This window comes from Vicia villosa, linkage group LG1 (assembly GCF_029867415.1).
Source record: "Vicia villosa cultivar HV-30 ecotype Madison, WI linkage group LG1, Vvil1.0, whole genome shotgun sequence".
NCBI lineage: Eukaryota > Viridiplantae > Streptophyta > Magnoliopsida > Fabales > Fabaceae > Vicia > Vicia villosa.
The window spans coordinates 7,267,153-7,286,607 of record NC_081180.1 but is presented as its reverse complement, the minus strand read 5'-3'; the positions used below and the strand labels follow the sequence as shown (position 1 = coordinate 7,286,607).

The 19,455-nt window shown below is 33.9% G+C and overlaps 2 protein-coding genes across 2 annotated transcripts; both read right to left on the bottom strand.

Moving 5' to 3' along the window:
• Nucleotides 1-1,409: 1,409 nt before the first annotated feature.
• Nucleotides 1,410-4,056, bottom strand: LOC131635499 (uncharacterized). Its single transcript, XM_058906411.1, has 3 exons — nucleotides 3,937-4,056; nucleotides 1,649-3,181; nucleotides 1,410-1,565 (listed from the first exon to the last, which is right to left on the bottom strand). The coding sequence occupies exons 1-3, from the start codon at nucleotides 4,054-4,056 to the stop codon at nucleotides 1,410-1,412; spliced, it is 1,809 nt and encodes a 602-aa protein (XP_058762394.1).
• Nucleotides 4,057-8,444: 4,388 nt separating this feature from the next.
• LOC131627635 (ribosome biogenesis protein BOP1 homolog) lies at nucleotides 8,445-14,766 on the bottom strand. The gene is made up of 18 exons (XM_058898474.1): nucleotides 14,494-14,766; nucleotides 14,284-14,421; nucleotides 14,096-14,179; nucleotides 13,850-14,004; nucleotides 13,653-13,770; nucleotides 13,447-13,548; nucleotides 13,160-13,316; nucleotides 12,953-13,061; nucleotides 12,779-12,881; nucleotides 12,475-12,625; nucleotides 12,261-12,393; nucleotides 12,036-12,142; nucleotides 11,369-11,439; nucleotides 11,223-11,283; nucleotides 10,499-10,726; nucleotides 10,315-10,399; nucleotides 9,443-9,621; nucleotides 8,445-8,764 (listed from the first exon to the last, which is right to left on the bottom strand). Exons 1-18 carry the CDS (start codon nucleotides 14,635-14,637, stop codon nucleotides 8,676-8,678), a joined length of 2,214 nt encoding a protein of 737 aa, XP_058754457.1. The 5' UTR covers nucleotides 14,638-14,766; the 3' UTR covers nucleotides 8,445-8,675.
• Nucleotides 14,767-19,455: the final 4,689 nt, after the last annotated feature.

Here is a 19,455-nt window from a genome sequence, read left to right as displayed (position 1 = left end):
TTGGATTTTGTGAATCGGAATTGATTAATTGGCCTTTTATATGTGAATGATATGTGGGTGTTGTGAATGTTGTGTACAATTGGTGGATAATTCATAGAGTTGAATTATTGTGATATGCGGAAAGTTAAGATGGTAGCGATGATCTTAATTGCATATATTTGTGATATTGTACATACATTCATATCATAGTGTGCCTTGAAACACAGGTGGATTTGCTTTGAAACACAAGCGGGCTTGGATTCTAGAGTGAATCGGAAGCCGTAAACTATATGTTTACAATTGGTGGACTTTGGTCTTGTCCGGATCGGAAGTGTGGCTTAGATTCTAGAGATATGAATCGGAGGCCGGTGAAACTTAGAATTTCACATTGGTACCACATGCATAGTGTCACATGTTTCATTGAGTCACATTAGAGTTATGTGATAGTTGATTATGTGCATTATGTTGTCATGATATGTGCATGATTGTGATAATTGATTATGTGCATTATGTTATTGTGATAAGTGTACGAGTGAACAATTGCTTATGTGCATTGATGTCGTAATGCTATGTGTATGAGTTTGGTAATTGATTATGTACACTTGGTGTTGTGGTGATATTTGTATTAGTTGATAATTGAGAATGGGTGATGTTTGAATACGTAATTGGTTAAATGCGGGAATATGTGATAATTATGGCTATGTGCATAATTGAGAATATAGTATTGAGATATTATACTCTTATACTTGTTGTACGTTTAATGTATGTAATTATATTGATTTGTATCAATTTACATGATTAGGCAAGGTGTAATGTATTCCTATAATTGTTTATTTAACCATTGTATCTTATTATACTTTCTTCATAATGGTTCGTATTCTCACCCTTCTGTTTTAATGTTGCCCTCGTTTGGCGACATGCAGGTTCTGGAGTTAGTAGCTCGCGTGTGATCTTAGTCGGAGTTTCTTCCGAGTTATTTGGAGATTAGGTAGTGAGTCGATGCTCTGGTCATGTAACACTGGGTAGACTAGTTATTTGAACTCATGTTTCTATTCGGTTATGTATTATGTTGATTTGAGAACCTGTTATGTTACTACTTGTTGTTTGATAGACTCTTAAGCCAAACATTCTGAATTATGTTTTAAGTTATGTTGATATGATTATTGAGACTTGATCATGGTATGGGATATGGATCATTTTATGAAACACATGAGTATTTAGTAGTTTCCGCTGTGAATGCATATTCTGGATAAAGTATGATTAATTGAGAAGTGTTATTTGAAATGACCAGGTGTATCATATATTGTAAGTAAATGCTGTCGGTTTTTAAAGGCTTTTAGTTTTTGAAAACATCGATGTGACGCCCTTTTGTTATATACATGCTTATTCTCTGATTGTATGCTTATTTATTTTGGGGTATAAAAGGGGTGTTACACCTCATAATAAGTTGCCTTAGCAGCAGCCATCATTAGATCCCTAAACAATGTCCCTCCACCAAACTTCTTTTTGAAGTTAGCATAAAGATGCCTTAAACAGAATCTATGCTCAAAGGAAGGATACTCCTCATCAAACACATTGACCAGACCCTGAAACAAATACAAATACTTTTAAGTAAATATTGTATAACATAAATACTTTGTATTTTAAGTAAACAACATAAATATTGTACCTTTTGCTGGTCAGAGATAAAACACCATCTTCCATCACCAATATCTTCCAACAACAACTTCATGAACCAGCTCCAAGTGTCCTTTGATTCATTTTCTACAACTGCAAATGCAATTGGCAAGTACTGATCATTTGGATCTCTTCCTACAGCAATGAGCAGAATTCCACCATATTTATGCTTCAAGTGACATCCATCCAATCCAATGAAAGGTCTACATGCTTTTTTTAATGCCATCTTAGTCCCATCAAAACACATATAACACTTCTCAAATCTTGGATTTAACCCTTCACCAGCACATGTTGTATTGAGTTTGAATGTATTCCCTGGGGATGCCCTTCTTAACTCAGCACCATAAGACCAAAGGAGGTTGAATTGCTGACTAGAGTCCCCTTCCACAATCTGTCTAGCAATCTGCCTTGCCTTGAATGCCCTACAACCTGGAATTTCTGTTGCATATCTAAGCCTAACATCTGCCACCACATCATTCAACTTCATCTTTGTGTTGTTCTTCAACCCATCAACAATGACCTTAGCCACCCAATCAGCTTTAGCACATCTATTAAAGAACTGTCTTCCACACTTGTGCTTAGAATACAAGGTTTTAATCCTAAAAGTAGTGGATGTTAGGACTCTACTACATAGCACAGTGTAATCACACTTCTCCTTATCCTTACATACTACCCTACATCTATTGGCATCATTCTTTACAAACTTAACTTCCCTCCCATTAAGAACATTGTGCTCTAGTATAGCATCTTTAAACTGCTTAAGTGAACGAAACTCCATTCCAACTTTAAAAACAAAATCTTTTGTGAAAGATTCTTCTGCATTGAACCTTATAACACATGGTCTGTCATCACCACTATCATCATCAGCTCCACTGTCCAATTCATCTGTCATGTATTCCTCCTCAATTACATGTGCCTTGCCCATCTCATCTGTAATAAATATGTTATTGTCTGTTTCATTAGGGACAGCATTGTTTGTAACAGGTGGACTCCTGACTTCACTAGTTTTACCTACACCCACTAGTTCCTCAAAGTCATCTTCAAACCCATTCATCCTTTCTTCCTCACTGTCATCAAAGTGTACATCCTTGATACTCTCATCACTTGAATCTCCACTGCATTCATGTAATGGTTCCTTCTCTGATGCACAAGCCTTACCCTTCCCTTTTTGCCTAACAGATTCCATAAAAGTCAGCTCTCCTTCATCTGGTTTTGGCTCACAATATATCTCAACTTCAGCTCCATGACCAACAGCATAAGCAGCCAACTCAGCAGAATCTCCATCATCTCTGAATGGATTTAAATCAGCTTCAAATGATCCTGCTTCATGTTTCCACCACATCTTAACCATCTCAACATCAAATTCAGGGTCAATACTCTTAACTAAATCACAGGCCTCAAAGAAAGACCAATAGTCACTATCTTGACCACTAAAAGCATACATGTCCCCACCATCGTATTTCAGTTCAGGGTCTTTTACAAACTTGCCCCTTGTGTAGAAAATAACTTTAAACTTAGACATTTCCTGTTAGGTCAACACAATACTTAATTCATTTTCTAACTAGGGAAACACAATACTTAATTCATTTTCTAACTAGGGCAACAAAAAACGACAGATAAAGTACATATGCTGTACTCAACAGATACGACTAAATAATCAAAATCTTTGTCCTATAGTAGTTAATGTTTGTTTAACAACCACTATGATTAGAAAATAGCAAAAAGTCTAAGAAAGATGAACCATTCACATACCTGGTCCACGCAAAAGAGAACGAACGACTCAGCTCCAATATGCTTCGTTTTGGGACCACAAGATGCTTCGTTTTGGGACCACAAGATGCTTCGTATTAGGACCACAAAGATTCTTCTTGTCTGGGTTGTTGGGACCACGATGGAAGTTGGAAGAGAGAAGTGTTATCTAGGGTTTGCAGTTGAAAAGAGGAGAGCTTGAGTGAAAAAGAAAGACTTAATCTGTGGGTGAGATTTTGTTTAAGAGATTTAACCCTTATCATTTCCACGCTGGCAAATCAGAAAGAAATAATATCCACGTATGCGTTACACGTCACCCTCCGTTAGTGGAATTTAACGGGAGGGACTCTTAATGGGGACGGAAAAACTTACAGGGACCAAAGTTCGAAGGAAATTTTTGTAGGGACTAAAACTGGAAAGTGCCATATTTACAGGGACTAAAAACTTATTTAACCCAAAAATAAATTAGTGTCTGTTTTCTCTATAGCTAGTCATCTACAATATAAGAAAGTTTGATGTTCTGGAAAGTACCAGAATGCTCCTTTGCAAATCTGTTGCGCCACGTGGATGCTGTCTTTGCATTTCCTTGCTCTTTCTACTCTTTCTATGCTTTCTTCCACTAACCCATCTTTCTTGCAAGCCAAATCCCATTTCGTTTTTAATCTTCCTTGGAAACCCAAAGTTACTGTTTGCTTTACTCAATCTGTCTTATCATTGCAGACTACTCTTTCCCATGCCTCTCAAAAGTTAGTCTGTCTATTACCTTCTACTTCCGCTTTCCTCCCTCCTCATTTCTCACCAAACTGCCATTCATCTTCTACAGACTCCAAATCTCATATTCTAAATATCACATCTTCTCAATATCTCACCTTCCTGCAGCCACCGTATTTACAATAGTTTCGAACACTTTCATGTCTTAGGGTTTCCAGATCTGACACTTTCATGGCTTAGGATTTGCAGATCCGTCACTTTTTGTTTATGAAATTTCTTCGATTTGTATCGGTTTTTTGTTGAGTAGTTAGACATTATTGTGTCTGTGGTTTTGTATGTATTTCTGATTTGTATCGGTTTTTATGTTTTGACATTCAGATCTGTAGCGGCATCAACGGGTTACCGACGATTAGTGTGGTGGTGGTGGAAATGGGTTCCCGACGACGAGTGTGGTGGTGGTCCGATTCGAAAAGGTTTATGTATGACATTTTCAAATTAGGTTTCGTTATTAACTTTCTTTTGTAGAAAGTGCAGGATTTGAACTAATTATTATAGATCTGATATTTGTTCTTCATCGTCAACCTTTGTTATTACTCACAAATATTTGATTTTACGTAATAGAGTGGAGAAATATGGTGATATAAATTAATGTATCTCAACAGTCGAGGCTGCAGAATTGGCCTCTAAGCTTGATGATAAGGATTTAATAGTTTACCGTTACCCGGGCAAGTTGATTTCATTAATGGGGGCCTCCATGCCAGGTTTGTATAGCTCTTCGCTCTGTGCTGCCAATAATTCTCTTAAAGTTTCTTTTGATCTAACTTAACTATAAAAACTGGTCCGATAGCGAGTGGTTCAATGCATATATAGGATAGCCTTTGATACCATACTTGAATTTAGGTTGAGCTTTACTCAGCCCTTCAAACCAGTGTCTAAGATGTGAGATGCTGGATCCTAATTGTAGAAAAGCTCTTCAATGCTTGAATAAATGTAGTCCTGTTGTTCAAGCAACAATTCATAATTTGCATCTTTTGAAAGTTTTTTATTTTTGTATATGTACTTGAAAATGGCTCTGCTACAACAGCAGCATCAACAACAGTGGAGCATCAGTGCACAACAGCAGCAACTTCAACAACATACTCTTTCAAATCAGCAGTCTCAGACTTCAAATCATAGCATGCACCAGCAAGATAAAGTAGGGAGGCGGTGGTAGTGTCACCGTGGGAAGAAAAAAGTTGCTTGTATCAGATTTTGCTCTATCTTTCATGTGGGTATGCTCTGGTGTTCTTCTAAAATCATTCGTAATAAAAAACATGAGCTTTTCTCATTCCTATCTTGCTGAGATTGTGAAGTTTTCTTTTTTCATAGCCAACATGTTCTTTTATGCTTTTCTTTCTAAGCTTTTTCATGGTGGTGCCAACAATCCTCTTGCTACTTTGGTTGATGCTATTTCTGGAGACTTTCATAACTTCCTTTTCTGCATTGGTTCTAGAATTCCTGCCCAGGTTATTTGAATGCAAGACTCCACAGGGGGATGCTGGTTTCCAGTTACAAAAGTAGAATTTGTCATAAGGATAAACTCTCATAATTACTTTGTGGTATATATAATGTTTAGAATGTTTAATTTTTTGATGATAACCAGTGTTCATGTTTATTCTTAATTGCATTTTAGATGTTGTCTTGATTCAAATTGCAGGTATGTATATCTATTATGAAATGCTTCTTTTCATGGCTCTAATTTGAGGTGCCACATAATTGAACCTTTTATGACAGAGGAACAATGTTTGTTAACAGTTGGTAAATAAACAGAACTATAAGTTATCAACTTGAAAGTTAATACAAATCCCCACATGATGTGCTTACCATCCACTACCACGCTTGGTTAAAATAGATGCATATGTCTTACATAACTATCAATACTTGGCTCACATTAATATAGATGAACAACAATTGTTTTTCAGCAAATAAATTTAAGGTTTTCAAGTCATAATCAAAACCATCGTGTCATATTTCACACTTTATCCATAAAACAAATACTACTTACCTACCATCGGTCACAAACCATCACGGTTTCCGATAACTTCTTTACCCTATGCATAACTCATTGCTTTTCCCATCCAAATGTCCATGCTTTACACACCATGTTGGGAATTGCTTCCAATGTTGCGTACCTGCAGGAAAAAGGGGCACATTGTTTTATACTTTTCATCATTTCTCCAAAATCATATAAAAAGCTTTTGTGATTTATTTTTTATAAACCAACTAAAAATTGTTTATTTTTAAATTTAATTTTTTTTATAAACCAACTAAAAAATTTAATTTTTAAATTTAAGAATAAAACTATAATTTATTTTTTATAAACCAACTAAAAAATTGTTTATTTTTAAATTTAACTTTTTTTTTATATTTTTAGATTTTAAAAAACATTAGTAGATAAGACTCAACAGTTATCCAATTTATTTCAGTTTCACGGGTACCAGACATTTTTCTATACATCTAATTATTTTTTTTACGGGTATCAGACATTTTTCTATATATTAAAATTATTATTTTTCACGGGTACCAGACGTTTTTCTAAACATTCAATTATTATTTTTTCACGGGTATTGAACATTTTTCTATATATTCAATTATTATTTTTTACAGGTATGAATTTTTTTTTCTAAACATTCAATTATTATTATTTTCACGGGTACTAGATATTTTTCTATACATTCAATTATTACTTTTTCACGAGTACCAGATATTTTTTTAAACATTTAATTAATATTTTTTTACGGGTACCAAACATTTTTCTAAACATTCACATATTATTTTTTTCACAGGTATAGAAATTTTTTCTACGCATTCAATTATTATTTTTTTTACAGGTACCATATATTTTTCTATACATTCAATTATTATTTTTTTCACAAATACCAGATATTTTTCTAATAAAAAATTTACATTTAAAACGAATTGGTTTTCACAGGTACCAGACACTTTTCTATACATTCAATTATTATTTTTTCACGGGTACCAGACATATTTCTATACATTCAATTATTATTTTTTAACTGGTACCAGACATTTTTCTATTAAAAAATATATATCTGAAAGAAATGCGCGTCACATACCAGAACCCGTGCACACGCACGGGTTAGTTACTAGTTACTTCAAAGATATTAAAGTAGACAATATGGATAATAATTAAATAATATCTTGTACCAAAATAAGAAATAAACAATGTATTATAACTTCGTTGGTAACTCTTGATTGTGAGTGATTTTTGCATGGACACGAACCTAAATCCATATATTTAGGCACAATCAATAAGAAGGGAGAGAATTTAAATTTATTTAAAATTTAATTTCGTTTTTAATTGCCAACATGGAGGGTGGTTGTGATAATGGAGGAGAGAGATAATTTTAGTTTTATTATTTAATTAATAAAAAAATGTGATTGGTTGTGTGTAAATTCAGGTGGTATAGCTGTGTCCATCTAAGTATTTTCCCTTGATTGTAATTCACTTTGTGTTTTAAATAATTATGTTGAGAAAAAAATTACGTTTTTCATCTTTAACTCTTATATAAAAAATTAAATATGAAATTGATTTTTTTTTTTAATTACAATAACAATATTGTTTCACTGATTGAATGTGATCAATGAGATGTACATTGTACACTAGTCATATTTGTCAAAAAATGAGGTTTGCATAACTTAGTTGTTTCTATCACATTTTTTATTTTCTCAATCCATATTTTTCCTTTAGAAAGAATTATCAAGTGCCACTCAGATTTAACTGATTCTAACAATTTTATAACCTTCATATATTTTACTTTTTTCAAGACAAAATAAATTACAGTAATTAACACCATTCAATAGTGGAGAATAAATGTTATAAAAAATAAATAAACATAGCCACACAAAAAACACAACTTGACAACAAGCAAAAAGGAGAGAGAAAAAACAATAAATGCGCCTATTGATATGTAAAACCAACTTAATTCCTATACATTATCTGTCACATTAATTGCTATAAATTTTATTTATTATACCTCGCCATATATACAAAAAGTTGTTCAGAACCAAATTTTTACTCACAAAATCATTCAATTTCACATTAATAGATACAAACTTCAATCTAAGTAAAAATTAAAATGAACTTAATTTTAACTGATTTAGCAATTTCAAATGACATTACCTAATTTTAAAAAGTTACATTTTTTAGTTAATGTCAACTTTAAAAAACTAAATGTTGTGTAACTTTATTTTTCGAATTGTTTGTTGTTTTTTTCATGAACCAATGAATTAATTCAAATAATTTGCCAGTCTTGTTATACAGGAAATGAAATCCGTAACGTTACTTTGATATGCCTAATTGTGGGAGTACAAATTCCTGACATTTCAACATAAGATTAAAAAAGACAAGTGTAGAATACAAATTCAAGTAAGTTCCTTAAAACAGACAATATAGAGTGTGAAACCCGCTCATTTGGGGGAGTAGCTTTTCTGTTTAAAATTGGAGAACAAAACTGGAGATAGTCATTCTATCATGCATGAGTTTGGCAGAACATGACTTAGTGGTGACAGTAAAGTTTGATCAACTTATCAGCGCCGGCGGTAAATAACCACGGTTGTCTGGGGTGAAATTTACAGTCCAATATCCCTGCAATGCATACAACCAAAAGGTGAAATAAAAGAATGCCTTGTACAAATGTTATGGTGTACATAAAACAAAATGTATTGTGGAAAATAAAATTGAAGATGACACAATACATCAAACATAAATACTTCTGGTTGGTTTATCAAACATGTAAAGATCTTGTCAGCCCATACAGCAAAGTCTAAACTCTAACTTAACCACTGTACAAATGTTAGCATGTCAGTGGAAGATGTATTGCGGAGCATAAAATTGAAGAGAACACAATATATCATACATGAACTTATGGCTTTAAACCTTGCAAGATCAAGAGAAACATGTTATCGTTGTGTATTCTATGATGGTATTTTACTGCATGTCCTACAACCATCTGCAGAGGATTTTTCCTTGATTCTATTATTTGAATATGGTAATGAATGAATCATCTATACAACAACCCACCAGAGCAGTAGGTAGCATCACATGCTCTGCAGACAAGACTATCCAGCACTGATTTTGTAGTTAAAAGAAACTCATCTACTTAATTTTTTTTGCACAAAATTGAATCTCAACTTTAGTCAACAGTCAACACTCATCTCCAACCACGATATGTTTTCCCAAGACTCATAAAGAAGAGAAACTCTAAATAACAGACAATTTGCAAAGTCTCAACCAAGATAACAAAAACACAAACAGAAGTCTCACCTCTCCCATTTGAATTTGCATGGCCCCGTAGAATTTCCAAAGGAACAATAAGAGGATTTTGATTGAGATCAGAATAAACCATTCCGTGAAAAACATATGCAGTGCCATCATCTGAACATGTTGCAAACAAGGGATATGAACGATGAAAAACCACATTGTTGATATCTTTTGGATGACACCTGCAATGACATGAAATTATTACAAATACGACACCTTTTCATTTTCAATAATCGGTTAGTTCCAATTGTGTGACCTTCTGCTGAAAGATCAGGGGTTCAAGTTGAATAATGGATGAGCCTTTTTATTATGCAAGTAAGGCTAAATACAATAGATATAAATCATTCCCTAGACTCTACAATGGCAAAAGGAGAACTACATAGCATTTGATTCCTCCTTTTTCCAAATGTTTGTACATGAACTAATAAAAAAACACGGTTTCTTATACAAAACTGTGGAAACAGAAGCAGCGCAAAAAAGGAAACAATTGTGTAATTAAGGATAAAAATAGAAAATAAAAGCATAAACTAAACCAGCACGTAGATTTTTAAAATAAAAAATTGTAACGATGATGAAAGATCAACAAAAAATTGACATTCATTACATTGATGCCTGCTGAGCATGCATATACCCAGAAAATTTGGCAAATGACAACAATTAAAAGGTCAAACTTTACTACAACTTTCTCACACGTAAATCTTGCATAAATTTTGTAAAGGTTTCTGCCTTAAAGCAACTTCAAACACTCAAAGATCTATAGCACACACGATATAATATAATCTCTGTATGGGTGCAGGAAACCACTATGGCGACTGGCACAAAAGAACGTCATGAGTTTTAATATAATTTTCAATAAACTACAAGAAAATACTTACTTAAGAATTTTATATGGTTTAGACGAAAGGTCCATGTCAAACCAACAAAGCTTCCCTTCTTTGCTCCCCACAATTAAATTATCACCTGCATGTCATGTGTACAGAAAAACGTGATGAACGATTTACTGCATTTGTGACAAGAAAACTGATAACAATTTTATTTCTTCATAACTAATATTGATACCTCCAGGATGGACTGAAATAGACGAGGCTTCTTTGAGGCCGGTATCAAGCTTTTTTATGAGTTTGGACTTCAATAAATCATACACACGAACACTCTTTTGTGTACAAATAAAGAAGATAGAACGGGATGGATGGAAGGTTGATCTAACAGCAATTCCACGTAACTTGAATGGAAGTTTTTGTGTAGCTTTCTTGGACAACTGGTGTATGAGAACTGATCTTGACTCGCGTAAAGAATATGTTAAGGAAATAATGAGTCAATCTTAAATATAATAATTTATACCTCTTAAACTTTCCTTAAGATAAAAAATAAAACGGCTAAAGTTGGTAACCGATCAGTTTAATACACTATTTCTACAAGGTCTGTGAATAAACTATTCACACACACAACACAGGCATCAACAGAATGACATGGAAATAACACCCCATGTATGTTTCTCTTCATGGTGATTGAAGTTAATGTGTCAAAAGTCAGTGATGGTTCGTGCTGTGTTGAAAGAGATAAAGATTGTCAGTAAGGTATGACGCGGTAACATACATGTGCAATGATACGTATGTGAGCCTTGATGTGTATTATTATCCTTTCAACAGAAAAAATGGATGTAAGAATACTATTGTATAAACAAGTATCCTTGCTTAGAAATACATAACTATTGTTATCAACTAATAAACCCTACAGGTATATATATATAAGCTAAAGCTGACACGTCACTTAAAAAGGATATCTTTTGGCATCACTGTTGAAAAGTAGTCCCCTTTCCGATGCCATTCCACAGCAGTAACAGCCTGCATGAACACATCCACTAATGTTAAATACCTTTAAATGTTTATCAACAAGCAAACCAAACTAGAAATAGAGACATGGAAATACCTTTAAATGCTTTAACCTTATACCCTCATGTTCATCATCTTTAACCCAGCTTACACTAGGTGCTTTTGCGCCTGCAATCACAAGCGTAGTTAGGAAACAACAAAACAAACTAGCATGAAGACATCAAATATCATAAGAGTTCCAACAAATATGAAGTCAATGTCCTTCCACAGTGGCCGGTTAGCTTTAAATTCTTAACTGGCCGGTATTTTTTCAAAATTAAAGTTTAGTTGGGGCCATATATGCTGTTAGTTAGGATTATAGACTAAAGGCAAATTAGAGTAGTTAAGAGGTTTTGTTGAAGTTAGTTAGTTGAGATGGTTGTAGAGAGTTTGTGTATATAAAAAGGAGAAAACAGAGGTCAGAGAGTATCTTTGAACATTAGTAATTGTGAATAGAGTATTCTCTAGTGTGAAGAAGAAACACAAGCCCTTGAGGAGAGGTTCTCTCCTATTCTATCCTATCATCTTTAATCTTTTATCCTTACTCCATCTTTCAATGAAATCATTCCTTTGTTAATTCAAGTCTGTCCAGTTTTGGAATTCTTTCTTATACCAAGAGGAATACTCCAAACATATGCTTACGTGGGAGTTGGGACATCTTAGAGCCTTATATTAGATCAACTTTTATGTTACATCCAAAGAAAAAGAGTAACAACAACACTGACCAGTGTCATCTGATGTTTTTGGTGGTTCTGCAGAGAGAAGCTCCTTAATCCTTTTCTGTTCTTCTTCATCACCCAAGCAAGTGTTAAGAAGAAGTACATCTTGTCCCCTAAATGGCAGATAGAATCATTTATGTTCAGAATCAAGCCATGTGTATGTTAAAGAGGAAAACTGGTAGATTTTATAAACAAAAAACTACAAATTGTAGTCAATGAAATGAGACTTACGCAGAGACTGCCAAAATATGAAAATCGGACAGAGGATTCCATGCAACACAGCTCACAGCTTCGCCAACCTCCCACCGTCTCAAACATCGGCCTGTTTCAACCTCCCAGACACGGACCGTTCCATCACTTGAACCTATGCAAACATCGAGAAAGTGAGGATACACACATCAATCATCTTGTAATTGAAACCAAAATAGGTTACCAACATCCATACCTGAAGCCATCCACTGCCCTGAAGCTTCAATCGAAATTGACGTCACTGCACCTTCATGGCCTTTAAATTCAATATAGCATGTAACGGGGTAAGGTTTGAGATCCTTTTTACTTGGAAGCTTTGGCTTTAAAGATTCAGGATCAATATTAAGCTGGAACAAAGGAGAAAAACAAAATATAAATTAATTATGCCATTTACAAAACACACACAATACTAATGTAATTAAAGCAAAGTATTAAATTATAGCATTTGAGTGGCAAAAAAAAAAAACAGCAAAAGTCCTATGATACAAGTATTCACTCACACGTTTTTTTCGAATTCGGGGGCACAAGTACAAGTCTAAACAGCGTTCAAAAGCTTCCTTCATGGCATTCTCGTAGGCAGGGATGCTTCTCATGGATGCAAAGCTGGCAATTAATATTTGTTAGTTCAACTGTATGAAAGGGAGCGAAAAATGTTTACCCTTGAAGCTCAATACCTTTTTGGAATAAACTTAGGGCGGTCTTCTTCAAACATCAACTGATATGAATTAATCTCTTCTTGGGTTGGAATATACTCTAAAGGAGGATTATATGATTCATCATGGCCTGAGAAGCAAATTGAAGTTATTAACACTAAATGTACCTCAAATCAAAGGAAAAATTAATATTATATTGAATTCCAAAATTAAAGTCACATTCAATACCAGGTAATTTCTGCTTTGGTGCAGGAATGTATGTCAAATGATTTGATTTTTCAGTCAAACCAGAATCATCTTCCCACAAGAGAAATGGACCATCAACTTCCTTTGGTTTGTCGAAAGTTATTAATCCCTTGCGGATTGCTCTTACATACTGAACAACCTGTAGAATCATGGAAATAGATTATTGATGAGAGAAATCAATTTGCTTTCGTTGGCCAACCATGATAATCTCCATCCAGTTGACTTCTTTTATGGTTGTGCAAAAATTAAATGAAGGGACGGACAATTACCTTCTTAGCTTCCCACTTTGAAGGAATAAACCTTCGTTTGGGTTCTGGTGCGTTAGACATTGGAAATTTGGCATCATCCCATTTGAACCAATCAACATAAGCCTGCACGTTACAAAGGAGATATGAAATTAAGGAATTATGCATGCTAAATGTGTTTCAAACTTGATAGTATAAAGAGCTAAAAAATGAGAATGAAAGTTACTTACCGGATATGGATCAAAGTCGGGATGTGGTGCCCCATTCTTGATTAGTCTGCGCACCATCTTGATTTCATCTTTTGTGAGCTCTACTACCTCATCATTGTACTCATCATAGATCTTCCGCCTAAGAAATCAAAGAATAAAACCAAATCAACGATGTATTCTAGAGAGCAAGTTGATGTAAGTAGAAATATGAAACTAACCAATTCTTAGAATCATCAACACTTTTAAGAAAGGAATCCAATTTGTCTGCCCTTTCTTTCTTCTTAATCTTCTTTCCCGTAATGTCATATCCAATATGGGGTTCATCGGCATACCACTTCAAAGTAACATCTCCAATGGTATTTCGGGGAGCCACCTACGAGAAAGGAAAGACAAAGTAATCAAATTCAGCTCCGAAATAGAAATGGCAACCAATTACAGCAAATGGTGATGATGACAATGAATACCTCATCCTCTGATGAATCACTCTCAACTACTCCTCCCTGATGAAGATCAGAGCCCTCACTTCCACCGTCCGAGTTAACAACACCCTGCAATAATTTCCTTTAAGCATATTAATAGAAAAAGGAGAACAATAAAGTACTCATAGTTTTAGCTAATACAGTAGTATGTGAATGAGAAAAGAGTAACGGACCTCATCTTGAGATTCTACATCCTCTGAATCACCGGAGTTATCATTATCATCTTCTTCTAATTCACCAGAACCAGCAGATTCAGATTGAGAATCCAATGATTCTGAAGAGTCCTCGTCGTAGTCACTATCTCCAGAATACTGCAACAACCAGAATAGAGTGTGATTCTAGCATAAGTAAGAGAATACAGTATAAATTTGAAGATGGAGTACCTCATAATCAGAGTCTTCTTCGGAATCGGATGGAACTGGTGCTTCCTGCTGATTCTCAATTTCCTCGTCTTTTTGGTCCATTTCCGTCGATTTCTTCGCCTCCCTGGATTGAGGCGTTGTCGATTTCTTCCCCTTACCCTTCATGGAATGGTGTGGCGGAGATGCAGTTAGTTAGGGTTTAGGGGTTTGGTATTTTTTTTTACAAGGTTAGGGTTTTAGTGTATAGTTTCAGCTGAGGCCTGAGTGGGGTAAGAGAAGAAAGGGTGGGCAGTGTTCATAAACCGGGCCGGACGGTTCAATTAGTAAAACCGGAAACATGCAAGTTTGGATTTTGAAAAATCACGGTGAAAAGTATGGGGGTTCATGGGTGCGGGTTGACCCACGAACCCGTTAACCCAAACCAAACCAATTCATAAATTATCCGAATCTGTATATTTATGGGTATATCCAACTCAACCCGCAACAATTTATATAGTGTTGGTTCGGATATCGGGTTTGAGTTTTGCAACCTGCGACCCGTTAACCCAATTTATTGATGTTACATTAGTATTTCTTATTTTTATTATTATTTTAAATAGAAATATAAAATTATTATCTCAATACTAACCAAAATTCTTTCAAAAAAAAATTATTCTCCACCAATAATATTACTAAATTAATGAGTTTACGTAATTATAAAATTAAATGTTGTTTTTAATTTTTCTTGTATCATTTTCAACTTATGTATTTTATATAAATAATGTGTCTTGTAGAATTTTATATTATTATCTAGTGTTATGTCATGTTGCTGAATATTATTAGATATTATATGATATCTTCATCCATTTTGTGTGTGAGAAGTGAGTATAAATGTACTGAATTGTGTTACAATATTTTTAAATTGAAAAAAATATATTATTTTTTAATTTGAAACACAACTCACGAACCCAACACAACCCATAAATAAATGGGTCGGTTTGGGTTGGTTTTGATAATGCAATTGCGGGTTGGACGGCGAACTCAACTCATTGAAGTTTAAACAGGTTGGATAACGGGTTAGGCCAAATCCAATCCAACTCAACTCATGTACACTCCTAATGAAAAAAGGGTAAAACCTGAGGTGGCGGTGGTTAACTTTGTTTCCAAACACATATTTGATTTCGTATATAATAAAGAAAATCAATCAGAACAATTTTTAAAAGAATAGTTTTTCACACCACTTTAATGCAAATTGTCTCTGGTAGATGTACCTCCGGAAGCATCTTTTTTGTTTTAAAGTTGTTTTGTTCCGTAGATGCATTTACGGAATATTGTCATATATGCATTTACGTAAGAATTTGATGTTAAATTGGCGTCAGACTCTTCTCCTCTCTCATTCTTCACCTTTCTCATTTCCAAACTCTAACTCTCTCTCAACCTCAAAAATCAAACTTTCACCAAAGTTGTTTTTTCTCTCGAGTTTGGCGGTAAACGTGTGCATCAATGATCAACACATTCCAACAACTTCAAAACGCAATTTAATCGGTAAGTTTTCGAATTTTCAAATTATTTTCAAGTTTTTCCGTAATAAAGTTAGAAATCAATTTTTAGGTGTAGAAATGATTGGATAGTTTTAGAAACATACTTTAGAGACAATGTAGGTATTTTTGGACGTATAAAACGGACGATCAAGCTGCCAAATGGGGTTTTTAAGCCCTTAGAACAGGGACAGACGCTATGGTTAAGAAAATCGACGAACCGAACAGAACTGTCGAACCGAACCAAACTGAAGTTAAATTAACTAAACCATTATTAATGGTTAGTGAATCGAACTTATATTTTATTAATGGTTTTAGAACCGAACCATTAAACAATTAATCAATCTCAAATTAACTCCGAACCGTTTATTACTTTAGTTTCTATTTTTTTTTTTCAATTTAGAAAGTGCTAAACACTCATAACATACCCATCTACAGTGTAACTAATGATATCCCATTTGAGTGTAATATTTTCATTTGGATCGAACGCATCATACGCTTCTGCAAATCAACAAAATCACTTACAAATCATCACTAAAATCTAAACCAAGCTCTATATACTAATTACATAGTTTCTCAACTGGATTAAACACTATAGAACTAGATTTAAGCTACACAATGTAATAAGAGAACTAGAAAGAAAAAAACATGTGGAAGTGAAAGTTGAGCAAGAGAATAGTAAAAATAGAAAAGCTACAAAACCAGCACGAGATCCAACGGTAGATAACCAGAATGAATCCATTTGTTGGTGCAGATTTTGTGATTGAAAGAGACAACTTGGTTCAAATTGAAGTTCAAGATCTGCACCAGAATGGAAAAGAGAAAGCGTGTTAGTTTTGTGATGAAGTTACTATAATCATCAAGTTGAATGTAAAAATGGCTTATACAAGCTTATTCATAAGTGTTTATTTTTATAAGCACTTGTGCTATAAGCTGTTTATCCAAACAGTCCTATATATTGTAAAAGTTGACTAATTTATGATTTTTTTAATGAGTTTTACAATTTTGAATTAATTTGAATTTTGATTAAAAAAAATTTAAGTTAAAAATTATGTATAATAATATATTAAAAAAGTTTATAAAAAATACTAAAAATAAATTTAAATAGATATTTTTATTAAAAAAAATTAAAACTAAGTATAACGGTTCAGTTCTTTAGCAAATGGTTCGGTTTGAAAAAATTGTCTTCTAATGGTTTTGTACGGTTCGGAATTCCGAACCGTTATGCCAAACCAAAATTGTTGGTTTAGTTCGGTTCTAAAAAAATTGAAACAGTTTGATACAGTTCTGATGCCTTTATGTAATGGTTCGGTTCAGTTTTCTTAAAGAACCGAACCATAAACAGCACTAACAAACGCCATTGTTGCGTTTTTGGAGTTGCAGAACGTTCCGTAGATGCGTCTACGGAACAAATGAAAAGTTAGGTAGTTCCGTAGATGCACCTATGGAAGAAACCTAGTTATTTGAAATGTTAGCTTGTTCCGTAGATACATCTTCGGAAGAGTTCTGTATGTGTATCTACGGTAGTAAATTTGTTTTTTTTTTCTTTTCTTTTTAACTACCAAACTATATCTAACTCGATTTTATTTGTAATACAATGTAGACATTATGGCCGACCATCCAGACCGCATTATATCTAGGAGGACTGCACAACATGCCTCTGTGCGACGTACACGGATGTAGATGTTGTCACAGGTAGAGCTGTTAAAATGGACTACCCAGCCCTAAACGGGTCGGCCCTGGCGGACCCTGGATTTTTTAAGGCTGGGCCTAAAAGGCCCTGTGTAATATGGGCTCGAGATTTACTACCCGAGCCTGGCCCTAGATGGGCTTCGGGCTACCCGGCTCTAAATGGGCTTTTTTATTTTAAAAAATTAAAATAAAAACTCCATAATATTTATCATAAATAAAATTAAAAATTATGTTATTTTAAACATAATATATATTTTTTAATATTATATTCTCTCTTATAAATACTATAATGTGTTTATAAACAGTGTTTTAAAAACCGGAGCGGACCGGCCGATCGGACCGGTTGAACCGGGAACCGGACAGGTAACCGGTCTGGTTCAATAGTTGGATCGAGAATGTCATTGAACCGGTGTAAACCGCTAAAACCGGCGGTTTTTGTGAACCGGCGTTTTAAATGCATTTTTAAATTTTTTTATTTATTTTTTAATTTCAAAATATTAAAACAACGTCGTTTTTACTATTTTAATTAAAAATCAAAATAAAAAATTATTGCAAATGCGGTTGATTTTGTTACCGATGATTTTGATATTGAAGAAAGAGATCCCAACATTGAAACAATTTTTCTTTTATTGAAATTATATTTAGTAGACAATGAAATTATTTTTCTATAAATTATTCAATTAGATTATGTTGCAATTAAGCTTTTGTTTGTAATTATATTTTATAATTATGTATTATTTTATTGTTTGTGATACCTATGTGTAAAATTTGAATTTAAATTATGAACTTGTGAATTTTGTTATAATATGATATTTTCAAAAAATCTAAGTGCTAGTTATATTTTGTAGAGACTGAATCACCCGGTTCGACATATTTTATACCTATATAATTTTGTTATAACGACCGGTCTATTCAACCGAGTTATCTGGTTTAACCCGGTTTAGTCATGCGGTTCGACCAGTGACCTAGTGGTTCGATCAATAAACCAGTGACCCAGTACCCTCACCGGTTTGATGTCCGGTCCGATTTTTAAAACACTGTTTATAAATATAATATATGTCTAAATTGTATAAAATAATACTTGAATATTTATTATAAGAGAAAAACTAATATAATACGATGAAAAAATATTGATTATATTAATGTATAATATTCAAAAGAAAAATATTGAATAGAATAGAGACAAAATTTAGTGAAGTGAGAAAATTCAATATGCTATTTTGGAGTAAGATAATATAAATATTAATATTTTTTTAAAATTTATAATTATGCGGGCTTAATGGGCTACCCACGGCCCCTATGGGCTAGCCCTAACGGGTAGCGGATTTTTCAGGCCTAGGCTAAAAAGGCCCTGAAAAATATGGCTTTAATTTTAAGGCACAAGCCCTATAATTTTTCGGGTCTGGCGGGCCGGTCCATATGGGCTAGCCCATTTTGACAGCTATAGTCACAGGTGACTGATAGAGCCTTCGTTCCAGCAGATGCATTTGTCACATCCATACATGATCCCCACTGTTGCGGGATCACTACTCAGACCAGCCCATAAGGAGATCTTGCAGACTCATCAATCTCAATTGGACCACACTGACGATGTTCTTCCTCGCTGTCGTGAGATACTTGATGTAACATCCCATACATAACTGACTAGTATATTATGCATGAAACGTTAAAAATTGATACTGAGTACATACAAAAGCTATAGATATAGAAAGATCCATATTGAGTACAACATGAATTTCTACTAAGAAGCATAATACATGAGTCTTCAATGGAT

What these genes read in the sequence shown, in the direction of transcription:
- LOC131635499 (XM_058906411.1), bottom strand. Translation starts at nt 4,056, where the DNA reads ATGGGATTTGGCTTGCAAGAAAGATGGGTTAGTGGAAGAAAGCATAGA. An exon ending in ATTTGCAAAGGAGCATTCTG is followed by an intron (nt 3,182 to 3,936) that starts GTACTTTCCAGA and finishes TTGACCTAACAG; the next exon opens with GAAATGTCTAAGTTTAAAGT. An exon ending in TTATCTCTGACCAGCAAAAG is followed by an intron (nt 1,566 to 1,648) that starts GTACAATATTTA and finishes TATTTGTTTCAG; the next exon opens with GGTCTGGTCAATGTGTTTGA.
- LOC131627635 (XM_058898474.1), bottom strand. Translation starts at nt 14,637, where the DNA reads ATGAAGGGTAAGGGGAAGAAATCGACAACGCCTCAATCCAGGGAGGCG. An exon ending in CCGACTTTGATCCATATCCG is followed by an intron (nt 13,549 to 13,652) that starts GTAAGTAACTTT and finishes TGTAACGTGCAG; the next exon opens with GCTTATGTTGATTGGTTCAA. An exon ending in CCCGAATTCGAAAAAAACGT is followed by an intron (nt 12,626 to 12,778) that starts GTGAGTGAATAC and finishes CCTTTGTTCCAG; the next exon opens with CTTAATATTGATCCTGAATC.